The 20,240-nt window shown below is 45.2% G+C and overlaps 1 protein-coding gene across 1 annotated transcript in view; it reads left to right on the forward strand.

Annotated features, from left to right (window-relative positions):
• Positions 1-20,240, forward strand: part of LOC111159692 (calcium voltage-gated channel auxiliary subunit alpha2delta 4) — a 113,946-nt gene that overhangs the window by 24,912 nt on the left and 68,794 nt on the right. The window contains exons 7-18 of the mRNA XM_022522259.1: positions 4,499-4,559; positions 5,226-5,376; positions 7,297-7,371; positions 8,107-8,196; positions 8,309-8,422; positions 8,912-8,990; positions 10,488-10,621; positions 12,039-12,116; positions 12,908-12,988; positions 13,560-13,634; positions 16,725-16,811; positions 17,376-17,447. Coding sequence (XP_022377967.1) covers positions 4,499-4,559; positions 5,226-5,376; positions 7,297-7,371; positions 8,107-8,196; positions 8,309-8,422; positions 8,912-8,990; positions 10,488-10,621; positions 12,039-12,116; positions 12,908-12,988; positions 13,560-13,634; positions 16,725-16,811; positions 17,376-17,447 — 1,097 coding nt within the window. The remainder of the gene's footprint in view (positions 1-4,498; positions 4,560-5,225; positions 5,377-7,296; positions 7,372-8,106; positions 8,197-8,308; positions 8,423-8,911; positions 8,991-10,487; positions 10,622-12,038; positions 12,117-12,907; positions 12,989-13,559; positions 13,635-16,724; positions 16,812-17,375; positions 17,448-20,240) is intronic.

Raw genomic sequence — 20,240 nt, forward strand, 5'->3', positions numbered from 1 at the left:
GGGGCCTGTTGCAGTGATTCTCAAATGTCTTTGCCCGAGGCGGAATTACACCACCCTTGTCTGGGTCCGGGCTAAGTAATCTGCTTAGGTTCGCTCTCGGGAGCTTTCGTTCCCTGAACGCTTTCCATACCCGGCCGCACTCTCAGCTCACCCAGTTGGTGACCAAGCATTTCTATCTCTGGTGCACAGCCCCATTTGGAGTCTCCAAACCCAGATGATTCCTGCCACACACTCCTGCACCACTCCTGCTGGTGGAGGAAGGTAAGTCTCCCCAGATCTGCTTCTCTTCGGGTCCCTGTCCAAAGAGCAATGGCCCAACTGTGCCTTGGATCATGGTTTAAGTAACCCTGAGCTGAGAGCCCTCTGCTCAACTCTATCTCTGCCATGGGCTTCCCCACTCTGATACCTGGGAGCTCTGCCACATTCAGGCACCCCTGGTCTTTCTGTGACCCCATGGGTCCTGAGACCACACTGTCTCCATGAGGGCTCCACCCCCCACTTAGCCTCTGGATCGACATCCCTGAGTAGAGCAGACTTCCAAAAGTTCCAATTTTGTGCTCTGCTGCTCTACCGCTTGCCAGGAACCGGCCCCTCCCCCCGCAGTCTCTTTTCCTTACATCGCCTCGGATTCACTTCTCTGCACGTCCTACCTTCCAGAAAGTGGTCGCTTTTATGTTCATCGAATTGCTGCTATCTTTATCTTTGATTTCCTATTAAGTTTGTAGGTGTTCAGAATGGTTTGATAACTATCTATCTGAATTCCTGGGACCAGATGAAATTTAGGTCTCCTACACCTCCACCATCTTGCTCCTCACCTCCTCCTTTGCCTATTTTTGAATTGGACTGCTTGCTTTTGTGGTTCTTGAGCTGTAGTTCTTTATGTTTGGTGGATATTAACCTCTTATCAGATAAATAGTTTACAAATATTTTCTCCCATTCTATGGTTCTCTTTCCACTTTATTGATTTGATACACCAAAGTTATTGCCTGAGTTTTTGGTGTCATGGTAGTTGTTTAAATTACTATTTGCTTCTAAACATTTTTTAATTTCCCTGTGATTTCTTCTTTGATCTTTTAGTTGTTTAAAAGTGTGTTTTAAAATTTCCAAATATATCCAATTATATTTATCTTTTCGTTATAAATTTCCAATTCATTTTATTTGCAGTCAGAGAACCTGGCATGTGTGATACTGATTATGTGAAATTAGTTGAGATGCATCAAGTATGTCATCAAGTTTTATAAATATTCCATGTGTGCTTGAAAAGAATTTGTGTGCTCTAATTGTTGGATGAAAAATTCTGTGTATGTTGTTAGATCAAGTTTGTTAATTGTATTGTTTAAATTTCCTATATATTTGCTGATTTCTCTATCTTTGCTGTTTGACCTGGACTAGCCCCATTGCACTTTCTGTTGTAAGTCTGTTTTGTCTGATATCCATAGAGTGATACTAGTTTTGGGTTAGTATTTGAGTGATGTATATTTATTGCCTTCTTTTACTTCCAACCTTCCACGTTATTTTGTTTTAGTCCTATCTCTTGAAAATAGTGCATAGCATTTCAATTTTTATCCAAACTGACAATCTCTTTCACTGGCTGGCAAGTTAAACACATTTACATTTATTGTATTGATATAGTTAAACATGCCATTGTATGATTTCTAAAACTTTTACTTGTTCTTCTATTTCTATGTTTCGTTATCCTTGTTTGTCTTTTTCAGTGATTAAATGTTTGATAAATAACCACTTCCCTCATTACTTCTCTATTTTTCTACCAGTTTGGAAATTTTCCTTCTGGTTTTATTTTTAGTAATTACCCCTGCAATTTCATCAGGCATACTAACACAAGATGTTAAAATTAAATAATATCTTTATTCTCCTTCCAGTCACAAAAGGGCTTTGGGACTCTTGCACTTACCTCTCCTTCTACCACCTTGATTTCCATGCCATTGTCATCTAACATTTCCCTTTTTTTATTCCCACAAGTTAGATACTATTACTGTTACTTAAGACAAATATTGCCTATTTTGAATTAACCTTTGTTTACTATTTTATTTGCCCACCTTCATGCATCTCAAGCTGTCTTTCCAAGATCCTTTTCCCACTTGAAGTAAATCCTCCAAATGTTCCCTTCCAGTAGGTCTCTGGGTGGTAAACTGCTCCAGCTTTGTTAATCTGCAAATGTTTTGTTTTATCCTCATTTTATTGTTTTGTTTGGCTTTCAAAGTCCTCCTTTTAAAAAAATTTTATGAGTTACACCAATCATTTCCTGTTGTTATCTTATTTAAACAGAAAAAGGCAAAAAGGCAAAGTCTTTTTTTTTTTTTTTGGAGATGAGTGACTAAGCCTGCATTTAATGACCCCCCCCCCCCCCCCCGAGAAATGGTTTGCAATAAATAACAGCACAGAGGAACTAGAAACTCCTAAACAGATTTCAGCAAGCAACACTGTTGCTCTCCACCAACACTGATGTATTCTTTAATGATTGTTTTTGCCGGGAATGCATTTCTAAATTAGCAATTATTTTCTCTCAACACCTTAAAATTGTGTTTCCATTGTCTTCTGGCTTCCAGTGATGTTGCAAAGATCTGCTATCAGTTTAACTGCTGTTCCTTTGTAAGTATTCTAGCTTTTCTGGCTGTTTTCAAGGTATTTATTTATTTATTTATTTACCTTCGGAGTTGTGCAGTTTCACTACTGTGTGTCCACATGAGGATATCTTATTTATCCTGCTTGGGATACACTGTGCTTACTAGGTCTATGGATTGGGACTGTTTGTCAGTCCTAGAATATGCTGACACCAGCTTTGTGACCATTGTCCTTCCTTGTGCTCTCCTTTTTCTCTTTCTACAACACCAACCAGACACATATTAGCCCTTCTGACTCTAGCCTCTGGATGAATCTTTCAAATGCATGCATTTTCTCTTTATCTATGAATAATCCATTATGCATTTTCTCAACTTAATTTTTTTTTTTTCATTTCTGAATGTTCCATATTCTGAAGGCTGTTTCTTTGTTCCTAACACTTCTTGTTATATATTCTTCCTGGTGATTTCTCTGACACAGATATCCTATACCTTGTATTTGTAATTCAAACACATGTAATCCCTGAAAGGCTACATCTGATGGTTCTTGCTTCTGCTGCCTCTCACTCACATTGCCTGTTTCTCATGTATTTAATAATCTTTGCTTGTGAGTCCATGCCACTTCAAGAGGCAAGCTTCCCCTCCAGAGGACCATTTCTATCTCTTCTTGGAGTTGAAGATACCCCTAGCAAGACCACTAAAATACTCTTCTAAGGTTTTGGTTCAGAGCCAAAAACTTCAGACTCAATTCCCCCTCCTCATTACTGTTCTAAGGATCAGATTGCCCACAATCATGCTGCTGTAGGAATGTGGCCTCCAGAAGACCCTACTTCTCTAGCTGCCTACAGGTCTACATCACAGCCATTGTTACTCAAGCTCCCACCATGCTCTGGTCCCGTTTCTTCCTTCCAGGGCTCCTGGTGGCCTTGGCCTCTGTCCCTCATTCTTAGAACTCTGCTTTCATTTGTCTGGTTTGGGGGTCATGATCCCTGAAAACATCTCCTACCTTTGAGAGACCAGCAATGCCTCGACAAGTACATCTCATCTGAAGTCTAACTGCTGTGCAACAGGACAATCTCTGGGGACTCCCAGCCAGACACTCATGATACTGCCACTACTTTTATTTTTCTAGCCCAAACATAACCTACTACAATTTCACCACTTATTTTTCATCTCCTTATCTTGGACCCTCTATTCATAAGTGTTAAAGCCTTTCAAACAGAGATTATGTTGTGGATCATGTCAGTGATATCTGTGCTTTTTGTGCCTTTATCCAAGTTTCTGAAAAGATAAATAAGACAAAAATCTATCCTGGTGCTCTGCTAGTGCTCAAGGCAAGACCTTTCATACACATTCATTCATTTTTCATTCCTGTAACAAACATGTATTGAGCATCAACTCTGATACATGCTGTGTCAGACACTGTGCTAGGTAATGGGAATCCCTGACCTCAAGGAGCTTACTGTTTATAACCAAATCACTTCTCCCTTTGAATTTAATTAAGCTGAGTAGAAGCAGGTGGGCTAGAGATCAGAGCACCTGCAAGAATAGCACTCTGTCCATGCTTTGCTGATGGTAGTGGATGCTAAAAGTCATACCTCCTTCAAGCTTCCCCTTCTACAATTTGATGTGAGGTTCAGTCACAGGAGACTCAGGCATCACATTTGGTGGTCCTTCCTGTGACAGTAACCCCAACTCTAGGTCTGGGCAGTGTGGGTGGTAGGTGTTCCTCCATAAGCTGGCCTTCCTCCTTGACTGCTGCCTCAATTTACAGGGTGTAATCTAGTGGTCCCACACCCTACTGCCCAGGCCCACTGCCAGTCCTGCCTTGGGGATGGTCAAACTGGGCATCATCACCCAATCATTTCTCTGAAGCAGCTTTATTTAGCTGGTGCAAAAACCAGGCTTTGTTTCCACAGGTATCAAATGGACACCTGATGAGAATGGAGTCATTACCTTTGACTGCAGAAATCGTGGCTGGTAAGAGCTCCAGGGAAGAGGTCTCTCATGCTGGCATCTCTCTTACAACCCTTGGGTTCCGCCTAGTTCTCGTCTGGTCTCTGCCCGGCCCTTACCACTAGCCAAAGGCCTCAGAATGTAGAACCTAAATCCAACACAAGAGCAGGAAGACTTGCCAGATGCATTCCTCCTTGTCTCTGCAGCTGCCTTTGCTCCAGGACTCTTCACATTTGTCTTTCCTACCCCAAACCTCCACACAGGACATTGAGCTGTCTCTAACTTAACTCAATCCTCTGCCAGACTTGCCTCTCCCTCCACACTCCTCCTCTGATAGATTTGTAACAGAATCTGAGGGTGCAATCCAGCTGTCCCTCTCCTTGCTGCCTGCCCCTCCAGGACACTGGCTGGTCCAAAACAAAGAGGATAAGGGTTACCACCAGGACTTAACCTTTCTCCTACCTGACAGGCCCTTTAGATGTGCACATTCCCAGCTGTTGACCCCAAAATGGCTTTGGAACTGTGCTGAGTGGGTATGGGACCTGATAAAACCTAGCATTGATGGATCACAAATCTGAACTTTGGGCACACTTGAGCCAGACTCTAAATAGAAATAATTAGAGACTCAGTCGGGTGGCCCCCCTGGCTTTAGTTTTCCCATCATTGAACTGTGCTTGTTTTCCGCTAAAGGTACATACAAGCTGCTACTTCTCCCAAGGACATAGTGATTGTGGTGGATACGAGCGGCAGCATGAAGGGGCTGCGCATGACTATTGCCAAGCACACCATCTCCACCATCCTGGACACACTGGGGGAGAATGACTTTGTTAACATCATCACGGTAAATGTGCCTTCCTGCTCTGGAATAGCTCCCCTAGGAAAAAACCTTTCCTCTGCCTGCACTAGAATGACCTATACCTACAGTCACTTGCTGCTTCATATTGTATGATGATTCTCTCCTCTGAAGCTGGGGCTTCTAAGCTAAGGTCAGATCAAGGATGGCCTTCAAGAGGTCCACAGAATTTCTGAAATTATGTGTAAAACATGCACATCCATTTTTTTCTAATTCTGTAGATTTCACCAATTTCTCAGATGAGCCTGAGAATAATAATTAAGAGACACTGGCCCTGAGCAAATACCTAACTTACTCTCACCCATGTGCCCTTGAGTGGTACCCATCTCTGGAACAGCATCTCTGTTATGCTTTGGATGAGTGAGCCCTGGGCTCTGGATTTTTACAACATTTCCAGGCCTTCCATTTCTTTCATCCCACCCAAATCCAGATGTATCAGGAGAAAGGGAGCATAGGTTGTGGGGGCCTGGAAAGGGACCAGCAAACCCTGCTCCTGCTTTCACCACAACTCTTCCTGAGGATAGTTCTTCCTGCTCTAGAAAAGTAATAAAAGAAAGGGGAAAAGCAGAAAGAAGTGGGAACATACGAGTCAGGAATGCAATGAAAGAGCAGGCCAGCTCAGTCCTCCAAGGAGGCAGAGTTGACTGCCACCTTGGAGGCATCATTTTGAAGGTCACCTGATCCAAAACTCTCCCACTAACTTGCCACATTGCTGAAAATGCTTGTCCTCCATGGAATCTATGTATCTAGTAAAGGAATACCAAGGCAAAAATGATCTAATTTCAAAATGCTCATCCCAGGGTATGAGAAGGGCCCCCCTCATTCCTGAACTGCTCCCCTGCTCCCCTGAGGCCTGCATCATTTCCTGGACCCCACCCTCCCAATCTCCACCACCTTTCCATCCCTGGTCATGACCTACAGCAGGGCCAGGACAGCCACAGGATCAGGTCCGACCCCTTCAGGCAGAGTGCGAGTGTGCTCCTGCTCCTACCACATGGCCTGCCCCGCCTCTCTCCCAACCCTTCTCCTGCCATCTGGGGAGGAGAAGTAGGGGAAGCTTTGCTCCCAATGTTCCCCCAGAACACCCAACATTTGTCCTCGAACTTGCATGCACTCCTACTACCATGTCACCACCGTCTCCCTTTCTCTCCCTCTCTTATTTATTTTTTTAAAATTTTATTTATTTATTTGAGAGAGAGAGAGAGAGAGAGAGAAGCAGACTCCCTGCTGAGGGAACCTGATGTGGGCTTGGACCCTGAGACCATGACCTGAGCTGAAATCAGGAGTTGGCTGCTCAACAAACTGAGCCACCCAGGCACCCCTCCTTCTCTTATTTAAACAGAAATAGATTAAAGACATCTTGAATATTTGAATTTTAGCTATGAGGATGTGGAGTGAGTAAGAAAAAGAGGGCAGTAATAATTCATCTTTTTCCCTTCCTGTTCCCTATTGAAAGTTAGAAGATCTTCATCATAAGTATAGGGCAAAGGGTGAAAGAACACAGTTCCTAATCCCCAGACCCAGGCCCTGGGGAGGGGTCTGCACATGGAAGGCTCTGGGATTCTCATGGAAGGCACTTTGTGTAGTCCTAGGGGTGAAGACCCAAGGGATTCTTTCAGTACCTTCAGGTTCTCTGTGTGTTCTGGGAGATGGACATCACTCAACCAGCCACCTGATAAAATGGCCCAAGACCAGTTTTTGAGGGAGAACTTTTGGAGTTAAGACCCCACTGTTCTCTGTACTGCCTTCTCTCTGCTCAGAAGAACTGCCAGAAGCATAGGGTATCTGGAAATAATATTACACAGGTGCCTAGGTAACCTGTGAGATGCCTGAGTTTTTTCACTGGGCCCTGACCTCCCAAATGGACCCAAACTGTTCTCCTGTCCCCTCTGCTCTTTGCACCTGCAGTACAGTGACTACATCCATTACATTGAGCCTTGTTTTAAAGGGATCCTCGTCCAGGCAGATAGAGACAATCGTGAGGTGAGTGTCCCCCATCAGGTAAGTACCTGATGCTTCTGAGTCCCTGCTCTGATTAGGATGGGGGAAAGCCACATGTACAGACTACCTGATGGTCCCCTTTCCTTATTCCCATGACACTTGGAAAGAGGGCAAAGAAGTTACCCATGTAAATACACCCAAGAAATTGCTTCATAAATATGCTGCCTGCCTATGGAGCAAATAGTGAGCCAAAAGAGACCTCCCATCCAAGGGAAATTTCACTTATTTAGGACGGCTTTTTCTCTCTGTGGGTTATCCAAGACTTAGTTCTCCTCTTTGCCTCTTCCATGGGACTTTCCACTATATCAGTCATAAGGAGATTCCCCAAAAGGAAGAGAAGTTCAAACCCATCGGATTGAGTCCTTCTCAAAGGCAAGGAGAGAGGCAACTTTTTTTCCAAAGGAAAAGCTTTCATGTGACAGGTCCTTCTTCCTGTGGCTGGAGAATTTGAGTTTGGTTGCTTCACTTGGAATTTCCTTCCAGTAGCAGGAATGTGTTTGCACCCAGCCATTTACACTCCCTCAGTTTATCTTGGGGGCATTTGAGAAACATCTGTGGTAGGGGTCCAGCTGTGAAATTAGCTGGATCATGAAGAGAAGGATTCTGCAATCATGTTTTGGGAAAACAGGTCTAAACAGCCTCTGAAATTAAGACCAAAGATGAAGGTTCCCTGGTTGTCGATCCACTGATCCTCCTCTAATTTCTTACCCATGACAGCATTTCAAACAGCTGGTAGATGAGCTGATGGTCAAGGGTGTGGGGGTCGTGAACCAAGCCTTGATTGAAGCCTTCCAGATCCTAAAGAAGGTACCTACACATGGTGAAGCTGGGGGAGAGTGAAGGGTTGGGAGACAAGGTGGAGGTGTGGGGAGGGCAGGAGATGGCCTGCAGTCCCAGTGCCTGTCCTTTCCCCACACAGTTCCAAGAGGCCCGGCAAGGAAGCCTCTGCAACCAGGCCATCATGCTGATCACTGATGGGGCCGTGGAGGACTATGAGCCAGTGTTTGAGAAGTACAACTGGCCAGACCGCAAGGTTACTCTTCTGGTGGAAGTCAAGGGGAGCAGGGGAAGGGACCAAGGGGAATGTTCTCCTACTGCCTGCATGGGATAACCATTGGTGCCAAAAAAAAAACCGTGCCTGCCCTGAGTTCAAATGTTCTGACCCATTAGACCTGTTAGCTTATTCAGATAGTATGTCTCAGACTGGTGTTCCAAAATTACACTGACCCTAGGCACAGAGGCCTCTTGCAAGAAAGAGTGCAGGGTGAGAGATCAGGTGTGGCATTGAGAAGAACACTGCCAGGCTGTGACCCCCTGCTCAGGATCTGGCCCATGTCACTATGGCCCTGTCAAGTCCTGTCACTGCCTGGGCCTCAGGATCCTTTCTGGTCAATAGGATGAAAGTGGAGAGTCCCAAGTCAGGAAAGTGCTTGACCTGATACCCAAGGCTCACATAAATAATATTAGCACTACTTATAGCAAGGATTGTGGCTGCTGAGTCCATCTGTGTCTTGTGGACTAGGTTCGAGTTTTCACTTATCTTATTGGAAGAGAAGTGACTTTCGCTGACCGCTTGAAGTGGATCGCGTGCAACAACAAAGGTAGGTGATGTGTGAGCAGAGTTCCTTGCTGCCTCCGCCCAGTCGTTGAAGGTGCTGAGCCATGTCTCTGACATGGTGGCCTTACAGAGGAGCAGTGTTGTGCCGAGATGACAGTATTCGCCCCTCCTTCTTACTTGGGAAAAGCTAGACAAAATGTAGATTGCTCCTGTGAAACGCTGAGTAAATGCATGATTACTCCTGTGGGAACTCTAGGTCATAAAGTCACCTGAAATGAAACTGAGAGTTTATGTATCCAGTGTTTGCAGAAGCAAAAATTCTCTCTTCAAATAAAGTCTATATGAACCACAATACAGACAGTGAGACAGAACTTACACAGTTTCAGTGTAAGTTCTCTCTTTTTTCTAGACTCATCTCCTCTGGTTGCAAATTAAGCCCCCTTACTGTGGTTCTGCTTCCAGAAAAAAAGCAGAGGGTCATCATTTTCTTTAGAATAATGTTTTGGATGTGGTCCTCATTTGTCTCTGGCCAGAACCCAAATCCTGGGCTTCATGATGCCAACTTGGGCCCTCGATTCAACCAGCTTATTGAGTATGTACTGTCGTGCCTGGCAAAGTGGTCAGGATGGATTCGGTCTTGTTCTTGCTACTATCCAGCAGAGGACACATACAAGTAAACCATTAATGATGATGTAATCTGAAATGTGCTATAAGGGCAGAGGGGCACAGACGATACTGGGGTTGGGAGAGTGACTTGATGGGAATTTGGAGGCAGCAGGGAGGGCTTCCTAAAGGAAGAGGTGTCTATGCTGAGACATAAAGGATAGTAAGAATCAGCCAGACATAGAAAGCATGGAAGAGTGTTCCAGACAGAGTGTCTAAGACAAGAGGCATCTGGGAATGGAAAGCAGTTTCACTTTCTGGAGGGTGGGATGAATGTTTTGTGGGAGGTGATAAGCAATGAGACCAGAGAGGTAAACATGTACTAAGTCATTCATAGCTATTTGCTCTTTTAAGCCATTTTGTAAGCCATTTGCTCTTTTAAGTATCACCTTGGCTACCACAAAGAGGCTATAGCATCCCTCCCTGTAACTGGGAAGGACAGTGGTCAGAGAAGGGGGAGTAGGGGGCACTGAGCCACTGCCTTGGACTATACTCCCTGAAAATGGACCCCAAAACAGAGCTGCATGCAGGAGAGGGTGCTCTTGGAAGATAACCCTGTAAGGAAATAAAGAGGGCACCAATGTGAGAGGGAAGCCAACCCACACAGTCCTTGCTGCTGAGGCCCCTCTGCTCTTGTGGCCTTGCTGGATTGGGAATGCCCCCCAGAGCTCCCCCAGGTTGAGACAGAACGATGGCCTCCATCTCTCCCCAGGAAAGAGCATAACCTTGGGAGAGAATAGTCCCTGTGACCCAGGGCAGCTCCCAGTGCAGATCCCACTTGTAAGCCAAGAGCAGCTGGGGAACAGTGAATGGGCCCCAGAGACTGATTTCAAGTGGCACCCCCAGCCTCCCACAACCACACCACCCTCTCTGTCAGGCTACTACACGCAGATCTCCACGCTGGCAGATGCACAGGAGAATGTGATGGAGTACCTGCACGTGCTCAGCCGCCCCATGGTCATCAACCATGACCATGACATCATCTGGACAGAAGCCTACATGGACAGCAAGGTGGGAGCCTGACCCTGTTCCCGAGTTAGGGGCCCGGGAGTAAGAAGAACTTCCTGGGTCAGGAGAGTGGTGAGCAGAGTACCTCCTCAGGAGATGGGTGAAGGGGTGGACAGGCTCAGCCTGCTAGAAGACCCTTGCCTGGATGCTGCCCCCAGAGACCCGGAAAGCTGGTGAGCAGACCTATTCAAGCCTGCCCTCCCTGGACAGAGCCCTTCTGCTCCAGACTTATTCCTTCCTTCTTCCCTTGTTGGTTAGTGATCTATGCATGGTGTAACAAATACAGACAATATTGTATTATAATTACATAATATAAAAGACATCACTACAACGGCAATCATATGACAACACAAATGTATCAAAGCAACACTTAAGCAATACCTCGAGTTAATACGAGGTTATATGTCAAATATATCCAATTTTTTTAAAAGTTTTTTCATTTATTTGATAGACAGATCACAAGTAGGCAGAGAGGCAGGAGAGAGAAGAGAAAGCAGGCTCCCTGCTGAGCAAAGAGCCCAATGTGGGGCTCGATCCCAGGACCCTGGGATCATGACCTGAGCTGAAGGCAGAGGCTTTAACCCACTGAGCCACCCAGGCACCCCAAATATATCCAATTTTTAAAAGTTCTTCATTCTCCAGGAAAGAATACTATAGAACTCCATGGGCTCAGCACAGCATTGGGTCGATCCTGATGACGAGTGCACATATCAAACACACCTGCACACAGCACCTGTGAGGGCCTGTCTTCATAACAAAGTGGGATGCTTGCAGCTTCCAAGGAGGCTGAAGGAGCCCACACAGTAAGATGAGGCAGTCGGGAAGGAGGGCCATCTCAGAGGTGGGGAATGACGTGGCTCTGGCTTTCTCAGTGAGGAAGAGGTTGTGGGTCTGTCTGATGGGTGTTAGGAGTGACCCTACGATCAGCTACAACTACGTCATAGCCTCCCCTTGAGCTGTGCTTCCCCATGCGTGCCCTTGTGTTCGCAGGTGGCTCATTGTCAATGTCCTTCTCCCTCTGAACTGGCCTGGACTGTTGTGTGTGCCAACCTTGGGTCCATGGCAGAGATTTTTGGGTATGTGCAGGACGGGTTTGTTCCCCGAGCTCATGCTCTTCCTTGGCATGCTTGAGACAGAGGACTTCATGAGCATGTTTGGGAGCTGTGAGCTCTGGGGTTCTGACACTTGCCCTGGCTTAGGACAGTTGTCGCTAAGTGATGTCGTCCTGATCCCCTCTCCATCCAACCTCTCTCCTCCAGCATTACTGCCAGCTCTCCTTTTGCAGAGAAGGGGAACCTCACATGTGGCTTTTTCCTCCTGTTGGAAGGTGACACTTCAATGGTAGTTCACACGGGTGACTCTGGGTCCTCCACACTATGGACTCTGAACTCTCTGTCCTTTTCTCTTTCCTCCTTGACAGCTCTCCACTTCGCAGGCCCAGAACATGATGCTCCTCACCACTGTGGCCATGCCAGTCTTCAGCAAAAAGAATGAAACCGTGAGTGGCCACTCTCTGAGAAGCTGCAACAGGGATTAGAATTTGGGGCCGTGGGCTGGCCTCTTTAGACCAATTGTTCTTGACTTGGTTACATATCAGAGCCTTCTTTCATATTCAGATTCCATGCCCAATGCCCAACCAGCTATACCAGAATCTCTTGGTTGGGAAGGGGTGAGGGTGGAAAGTGGTGTGGTGTCTGTATTTCCCAAACCTCCCCTGTGATTCTGTTCAGCCGGTTTGGAGTTGTCCTAGTGCTCTGAACTTGTAACCACTGTCCTGGGATATAAGGCTAGAAAGGCTCCCTTGCCAACCTTCTGGCAAAATAACACTTATCCTACCAGTTTGGGCAGCCTCTAATTTGTTGATAAAGGCCTCTGGTGAGGGAATTTCTAGAAACTTCCATCCTTCCTCTGGTTAGAAAATGTTTCCTTATAGGCATTGTATGTTTCAGAGTGTCCATAGGTTATGGTCCCTGGGATTTTTGATACTTCAGCCTCTGCTATGAAAATTAATATTTCATTCAATTTTGTATTTCTTTTAAATATTATAATTTAAATATTAATACTGGAAATTAATCTTCCCAGCAGCTGAGATTACTCCTGGGACCTCTTCTGATAGGTTCTAGATGTTTATTCCAAAGAGCTCAGCCTAAAATCCAATTGCAGAAGAAGGGTCATATAAGGCCTAAGCGGCTTGCTTCCTCTTCCAGGATCTGGGAAAGGCAAGGGTCCAGTCTGATCCTGTGCACAGGGAAGCCAAGTCCCCCCTGACCCTGATGTTTTTCTTTCCAGCGATCCCACGGCATTCTTCTGGGTGTGGTGGGCTCTGATGTGGCCCTGAGGGAGCTGATGAAGCTGGCACCCCGTTACAAGGTGAGCCTGGATCAGATGCGTGAGTGGTGATCACAGACTCCCTTGGAGCTGTCTTACCCAGTTCCAGAGCCTCTCTGCAGGCAATGTAGCCAAGCCCAGAGCTGGGATGGGGCCCTGCCATCCCACCGCCAGGGAAGTGCAGGCACTGAGCATGGGAGCAATGGTTTGGACTTCTGAGACCCTTTGTCACCACCAGCTCTGACTCGTTCTGTGGCCTTGAGCAAGTTCTTTCCCTTCCTGGTGCCTTGGTTTTTCCATCTGCTCCTCTATGCCATGCAGTCCTGTTTGGAGAACATGTGAGATTACATCATCAAAGCACCTAGAACATGTGGTGGGAAAGAGGTCAAGTAATGATATGCATTATTGCGGCTGCTATAAATAGTAGAATTTAGGAAAAAATTCAAACTTTGTGGCTAGAAGCATGGTGCTGGCCCCGTTAATATTCCTATTTGAGAACCTCACCACTGTGAGCTGTCATCTTTAACCGTCCTGCAGCCTGACCGTTTCCTAGCTCCAGTTCTCCAACCCAAACAACAGGTCTGATGCCCCTCAATTCCTGTTGTTTTGGCAGCTCGGAGTGCATGGATATGCCTTTTTGAACACCAACAATGGCTACATTCTCTCGCATCCTGATCTCCGACCCCTGGTAGGTACAGATCTTATTTGCATTGGGATCTTAACTCTATGGGATCTGGAGATAGTTCATAAGAACAGTTAAAACAACGAACACACACTGGGCTCCATTTAAGAACCCAAACAAAGGGTAATATAAGAAAAAAAAATTTAAGTCATGGTCCCTGTCTTCAAATTGTTTGTAATCTAGCAGGAAAGACAAAGCAAAAATTCATGAACTGATTGATGAACAGACCAGAGGGCATGCAATGAAATGTGCAGTTTTCCCTGAAGGACAAGCCACTTACGTTCCTGTCACTGCCTCAGTCACACCACACTCCTCTTGGAGCCTGACAGTGGTATCATCAGACCTTCAGGGTCCCCACCTGGGGTGGTGTGAACATTGAGCTAACAACAATAATGGCAAGGAAAGAGTCACATGAGAGGTGGGACAGCGGAGCTATGACTCCCTGAGTTTGTCTTGGGATATGTTTCCGAGTGCTCCTGCCTCCTTCCTGGCTCCCTCCATACTGATACAGGGGCTTGGGGCATTTTCATATGCAGTTGACTGAACAACTGAGAGCCAAGAGAGAAAGTTGGGTCATTTTATCTAAAGCTTCTACCTCCAAGACTAGGAGCTCCTGCTGCCTCTGGTCATGGCTATTGGCCACTATTGATGACAACAGTGACCATACCTCTCAGTGTGAGTGCTGGGACCAGCAGGGGGAGGGAAGTTACAGGAATCTTAGCCCTTTCCCCTTTCAGTCTCACTCTGAATTGAGATGGCAGCTGAAGAAAGTAGCTAGCAGAGTAAATTTGTGAGAACTTACTAAGGGGCTCATCTGCTCCAGTTGCCATTTGGAGAAAACAGCCAAATCACGTGTCATTCCAGTTTGGTTCAGATATATACTGAATGTTCATAAAGCAACTGATTGAGCTATTTAAGGCAAACTGTAGAGGTTCAGAGTAGAGAGATCGGGGCACACTAGAAGCCATGTTGTCTCCCCAATTCAGACTCTACTGGGCAAGCATCTGAACCATAATGGGTCACTGACTGGTACCAGTGGGTTCTGTAGGAGGCAGCCCCAATGGCAACAAAATGACTCACTAGGGGAGAAAAAGGTCAATCATGGAGCTGACTTGTAAAATTAAAGGGCACTGATCAGAAACTCATCTGTCAACAACTCTATAATCTAGATGAATATAAGACCAATCAGTTGATATTGTGGACCTACTGGGTGGCTGACCTTATAACACTCTGAGAATGCTATAAACAGAAGGTGATAGTCTAATTAAGGAAAAAAGGTATACCCAAATAGACTTACACAAATGAAACAATTAGAGAAAAATACTGTGTAGATCATTATTACATGACAAACATCACTATGTAAAGCCAACATAATGAGCTTCCTAAGGGAACACTATCAGTTTGTGATAGGTATTAAGGAGAACAATACTTAAGTTTAAAAAAGAAAAGTAATAGAGGATATGCCTAGTAATAAACCAAAAGAGGGTCAAGAGCCATACTGTTGGCCTGAAATCTTTCTGTTGGAGCTCAAAGTATGAGCCATTATACAAAGTGGAATTATGGTTTGAACAAGAGGAGCTAGAGATGATCTTTCAAGTATCATGAGGAATAAGACAATAGCAATGATGCGGAATATTGCACCTTACTCAAAAGAAAGAGAGTTGATGTAAAAAATGGTAGGGCAGTGCTGGTTGTCAAGAGCACAGGCCTCAGCAAGACCAGGAATGGAATGTCATCCAAGGGTGGGTGAGAAGGAAAGGACAATACTGCTGTGTCAGTTACAGTGCAGACCTCCTAGAGAGGCAAGAAATGAGGGTGACAGTTTCTGGAAAGAAATAAAAACTGGCAGAAGCATGATACACAGTGATAGGGGACTTCAACCATTCGAGCATCTTTGGGGGCCTCATTCTGCTAAAAGTAGACCCTCTGATTAATTCTTAATTCACCCTGATAATAAACCATCCCTTTCCTTTTTTGATCTATTATTAAACTAAAGCTGGGAAGTGCTGCCAACCTAGTGGCAGATAACTTGACGATAATCTGTCTTGGTAGCAGAGAGGGAGGGAGGGAAGGTAGCGCCAGGAAATAATAACATTCAAAGACTTGATTAATGGCTCTGTGTTGAGCTGGAGGGAGGCCTTCATTAGGCGCTACAGAATCTGTCTGTCTTTGGCTTTGTCCCATTCAAGAATTCTATCAAGATGAAAACACAGAAACCAGATGACACAAAGTCTGGAAGGTATGGATAATACAATAAGGAGAAAATTCATATTCAGAAAGTACTTTTCTAAAAGATGGGCTGAAACTAACAAGATAAATATATTAGGATGCATGGAAAGCTCTGCAAAATAGTCAGTGTTCAAGCATAGTATTGAAAAGATGTAGTTTAACAGTGTGCCATGCAAGGAAAGCCAAGGGCACTTAAGTGACTGAGAACTCAATTTTGGCTGTCTGGGCAGTGTAGCTGTCCTGGAAATCCAGCTGAATCAGAGGTAGCAGGCAAAGCCATATGATATTGTGGCCCACGAAGGTCACACGCACACACCACACTGGTCGGAACCCCATCTGAAATACTGACGTTCATCCTGGGCACTCCATTCTGGGAGTGACATTGACAACGTAGAGCCCATTCAGAGGGAATTGAGGCATCTGCAACCTGTGAGCGTTTAGCTTGGAGAGGTGTAGTCAGGAATAACAAGCACCTTCAAAAACCTCAACAGCCATCAGGTGGAAAACATCCAGTGTAGCTCCAGGGAAAGAATAAGGCCAATGGGTAAAAGTAACAGGGGGCCCAGACTTGAGCTCCTTATGGGGAAGAGCTTCCTAATGATTAGAGCTGTCCAAACTACGACAAGCTGACTCACAAAATAGGGAGGTCCCCACCATGGGAAACACTCAGAGGCCGTGAGATGAGCTGTCACAAATGTTAGGAAGGGAAATGCTGCCTCAGGTGGAAGGGTGGCCCAGATAACCTTCAGGAATCCCTGAGATTCTTTGATTTGATTAAAATATCTGTAAGGCTTCAGAGAAGAGATGAAAGTTGAGCAGGGCCTCGTGCTTCACCTCACATCTTTCTTCCCAATCTGCCCACTCCAGTACAGAGAGGGGAAGAAACTGAAACCCAAACCAAACTACAACAGCGTGGATCTCTCTGAAGTGGAGTGGGAAGACCAAGCAGAAACTGTGAGTAGGGAAAGCAGAGGAAGGAGGAGCGAGTGTGGCTCCATAGCCAGCACAGAAGCCAGCTGTGGGGCCGTGAGCTCTGGGCCCACTCTCTTCCTCTCAGGGGAGGCTTTCCAATCCCAAACCAGAAGCAGTTTCCATAATGGGCAATCCTTCCAACAACTATAACAACATAATAGTATCTTCCTGAGTTTCAGGGAGTGCTAAGGTGGAAGGAGCCATGTCTATAAGCCACAGAGGTTGAGGTCCAGTGGTGTTTCAGTCTGATTTGGGGAGGGTGGTCAGTACTCATTCTAGAGGAAATTATGTCTCAGTATTATGGTACCATGTTCTCTCATACATCAGGGTACTTGGGAGCATTATTTTGGTGAAGATCTGGAATTATAAGCTAAATGAAACTAGCTAGAATCAGGTCGATACTCCCTCCTGGTATTCTGCTTAAAGGAAAGAGGGAAGAACTGGAAATATTCCTAAGGATCACCTGCAGTCTGGTCAATAAAGCTCAGTGCCTTCTACCCTTCAGTGTGAGCCAGGGGACTAATACCATTATCTTTCCTCTTGAAGCTCAGAACAGCCATGATCAATGGGGAAACAGGTTCTCTCTCTATGGACGTGAAGGTTCCACTGGACAAAGGGGTAAGGTGCTCAAAGGAAAGAACCAGGGTCTGGTCCCAGGAAGGCAGCATCCCGATTGACTGAGGTTTGGGGTGGTCAGAAGGGATTTGAGCCTACCTGAACTAGAGCTTAAGACTTGAGTGTTTGTTGTAGACAGTAGATCAAAGTGTGCATCAACCCCAGAGAAGCATTTGGCCAAGATCTGGTCAGTTCTTTTGAGACTACTGAGCAGTAGGTTAGCTCAAGGTGTTTACAACTCTTCTTTCTTCCTACTGCTGCCTGCTATGCGGCCCTTTTTTTATTTATAATGGAAGGAGGGAAAGTGATAGTTAATTTTGCAAATTGTTAGCAACTCTTGTTAATCATGTTATATGGGAAGAGGTTAAAAATAATCCACTGTCACTACAGATGGTCAAGAATCAATCCCTTCACTGATGCCATTGCTATCTTCCCAGATCGGTGCATCATTTATAAAAGATCATTTCATCTTCTCATTTAAAAGGTTCCACTGCATTTATGCTGAATTTGCATTGTCCCTTGACATATTTACAAATGTCACCTCCTCCCTCACAACCACCCCCACCTCCTCCTCTTGTTGCCCATCTGCCTCAGCTAAAAGAACACAGGCATCTGTCTGCAACAATTAGACCCAAGTTCTTCCACAAACACAAACCTCCATGGAAGCCAAACAAGAAAGCATTGGAAAGGAAAAGCAATTCATTGCATTCCCTTTAGACACGTGGGCTGAATTTCCCTGGGACCAGTATCTGATTTATGTGGCATTTGCCTGCTTTTTATAAGTTCTGGACTGGGAAGGGCCTCCATTAGGCAAACTGGGCAACATCAGTGATGTCAGACCACAAGTTACAGAAGCTCCTTCCCCTAATCCATAAAAAGTAGAGGTTTCTTCCATGCAGCTCCACTTTTATCCCAACAGACTCCTGCATATAAATGCACAAGGGAGCTCTTCCCTAACCCAGCCCTGCCAAAGCATTTAAGGTAGCTATAGTGAAGATTTTAACATGCACATGGCAGAAGGCAACTTCCAGACAGATTGAAGTATGGCTCTACTATATGTAATTCAGACCAACTTATGAAGTAGGCACTGTGTGTCCTCCATCCTTTCCTCCCAGTGCCTAGTGTTCTCATGTTGCCTTCATGCTTCTCAGAGCCACCAAGAGAGTGGTCTAACCAGATCCAGTCTGAACCTCTCCTCAAATTTCTGCTCATCCCTTTGATATTTTAGTATATGTGCTGCTGAAGCGAGCGCTGCTCATCCCTTTGAAATGTGTTCGTTGCTGCTAATAAAACACCGAGGTTGAACTGTAATTTAACAAAAGCTCTTGGGTGATGCTGATCACGATTATGAGGGAGATGTGCATTTCATAGCACATAGGTGTTCATGGTATGACTACTATAATTACTACTACTACTAATAACGGTAGCTAATGTTTATTAGAAGCTGGACTCAGCACTTTGTAAGTATCCCCTCAACATTCACAGCCCTGTGAAGTACGTACTATCCTAACCCCCATTTTATAGATGACGAAATTCAGAGAAACTAAAAGCTTGCCCAGTCACCTAGATGATTAATTGCAAAGCCCACATGTGTCTGATTCTAAACCACATACTCTTAATCACTAATGCATAAAGCTTTTCTGTAGGAGTGGCCCTGAATTCTCCACTCAATCTCTAGCTCAAAGATTTCCCAAGAGTGTCTCTTTAGAATTCTGTTTCCATCTTTAAAATTCATGGTCTTTTCTTCTTCCTCTGCCTCATTATATCATAACTCAACTCTCTAATCTTTCCTCTCTTTACTTGCATGCTCAGAAGCTGCTGCACCTGCACTGTGAGTGTCGGATGTTTAGCTGTAAGACCACTGCAGCAGTATCCAGCCTCTCACTGCTCTGATCTATTATGATGCCACTCTCCCCAGTGTTGCTACATTTTGTTCTTTACCGATTGCTCTGTCTGCCCTACCTGTCTTCTCTTTTTAAGAGTTGCAGACAGTCCTGTCGTGTTCTTGCCTGCTAGTCTACCCCAGCCCTCTCAGTTCAATGGCCTGTCTCACCTCACAAGCTTGTGCCTCAGTAGAAACACTCTACAAGCCTAAGACAAGGGAATGCTTTCTTAAAGCATTGTGGGAATATCTGTTATCATCCTGAAAGGTGGTGACCTGTTTTGTTGTTTCCTTTAGGGGATATAACATGAATCCTTACTTCCCATAGATCAATTCAGACCTTTTTCCATCTCCCCTAAATACCAGACAGGCAACTATGTTGGCATTCCCAAAACAGTAATGGCAACCCAGCAAGATTTAGAGCAGGACTCACAAAGTCAAAAACCTATGGGGTCAGATAGGCCATGTTCAGAAATGTGAGTAAGAGAAACAGACAAGTCTTGGTACTGCAGATGCTGGGAACTGAAATGTTACATGTACCATCTAAAGGAGACAGCTAGGGACGTCTGGGTGGCTCAGTTGGTTGGATGACTGCTTTCGGCTCAGGTCATGATCCCGGAGTTCCAGGATCAAGTCCCGCATCGGGCTCCCAGCTCCACGGGGAGTCTGCTTCTCCCTCTGACCTTCTCTTCGCTCATGCTCTCTCTCACTGCCTCTCTCTCAAATAAATAAATAAAATCTTAAAAAAAAAAATAAAAAAAAGGAGACAGCTAAGAATCCATATTTTTAAATGTTATGCATTTAATTCCAAAAGTATTAAAAACACTATATGGGCTGATATCAAGGATCTCAAACTGATAAGGAGTCCAGCTTTGGCCTGCAGGCCTCCTATTTGCCATTTGGATACAGGCTGT

The sequence above is a fragment of the Enhydra lutris genome, unplaced genomic scaffold (genome assembly GCF_002288905.1).
Source record: "Enhydra lutris kenyoni isolate GAN:26980312 unplaced genomic scaffold, ASM228890v2 scaffoldscaffold69, whole genome shotgun sequence".
In the NCBI taxonomy this organism is placed as follows: domain Eukaryota; kingdom Metazoa; phylum Chordata; class Mammalia; order Carnivora; family Mustelidae; genus Enhydra; species Enhydra lutris.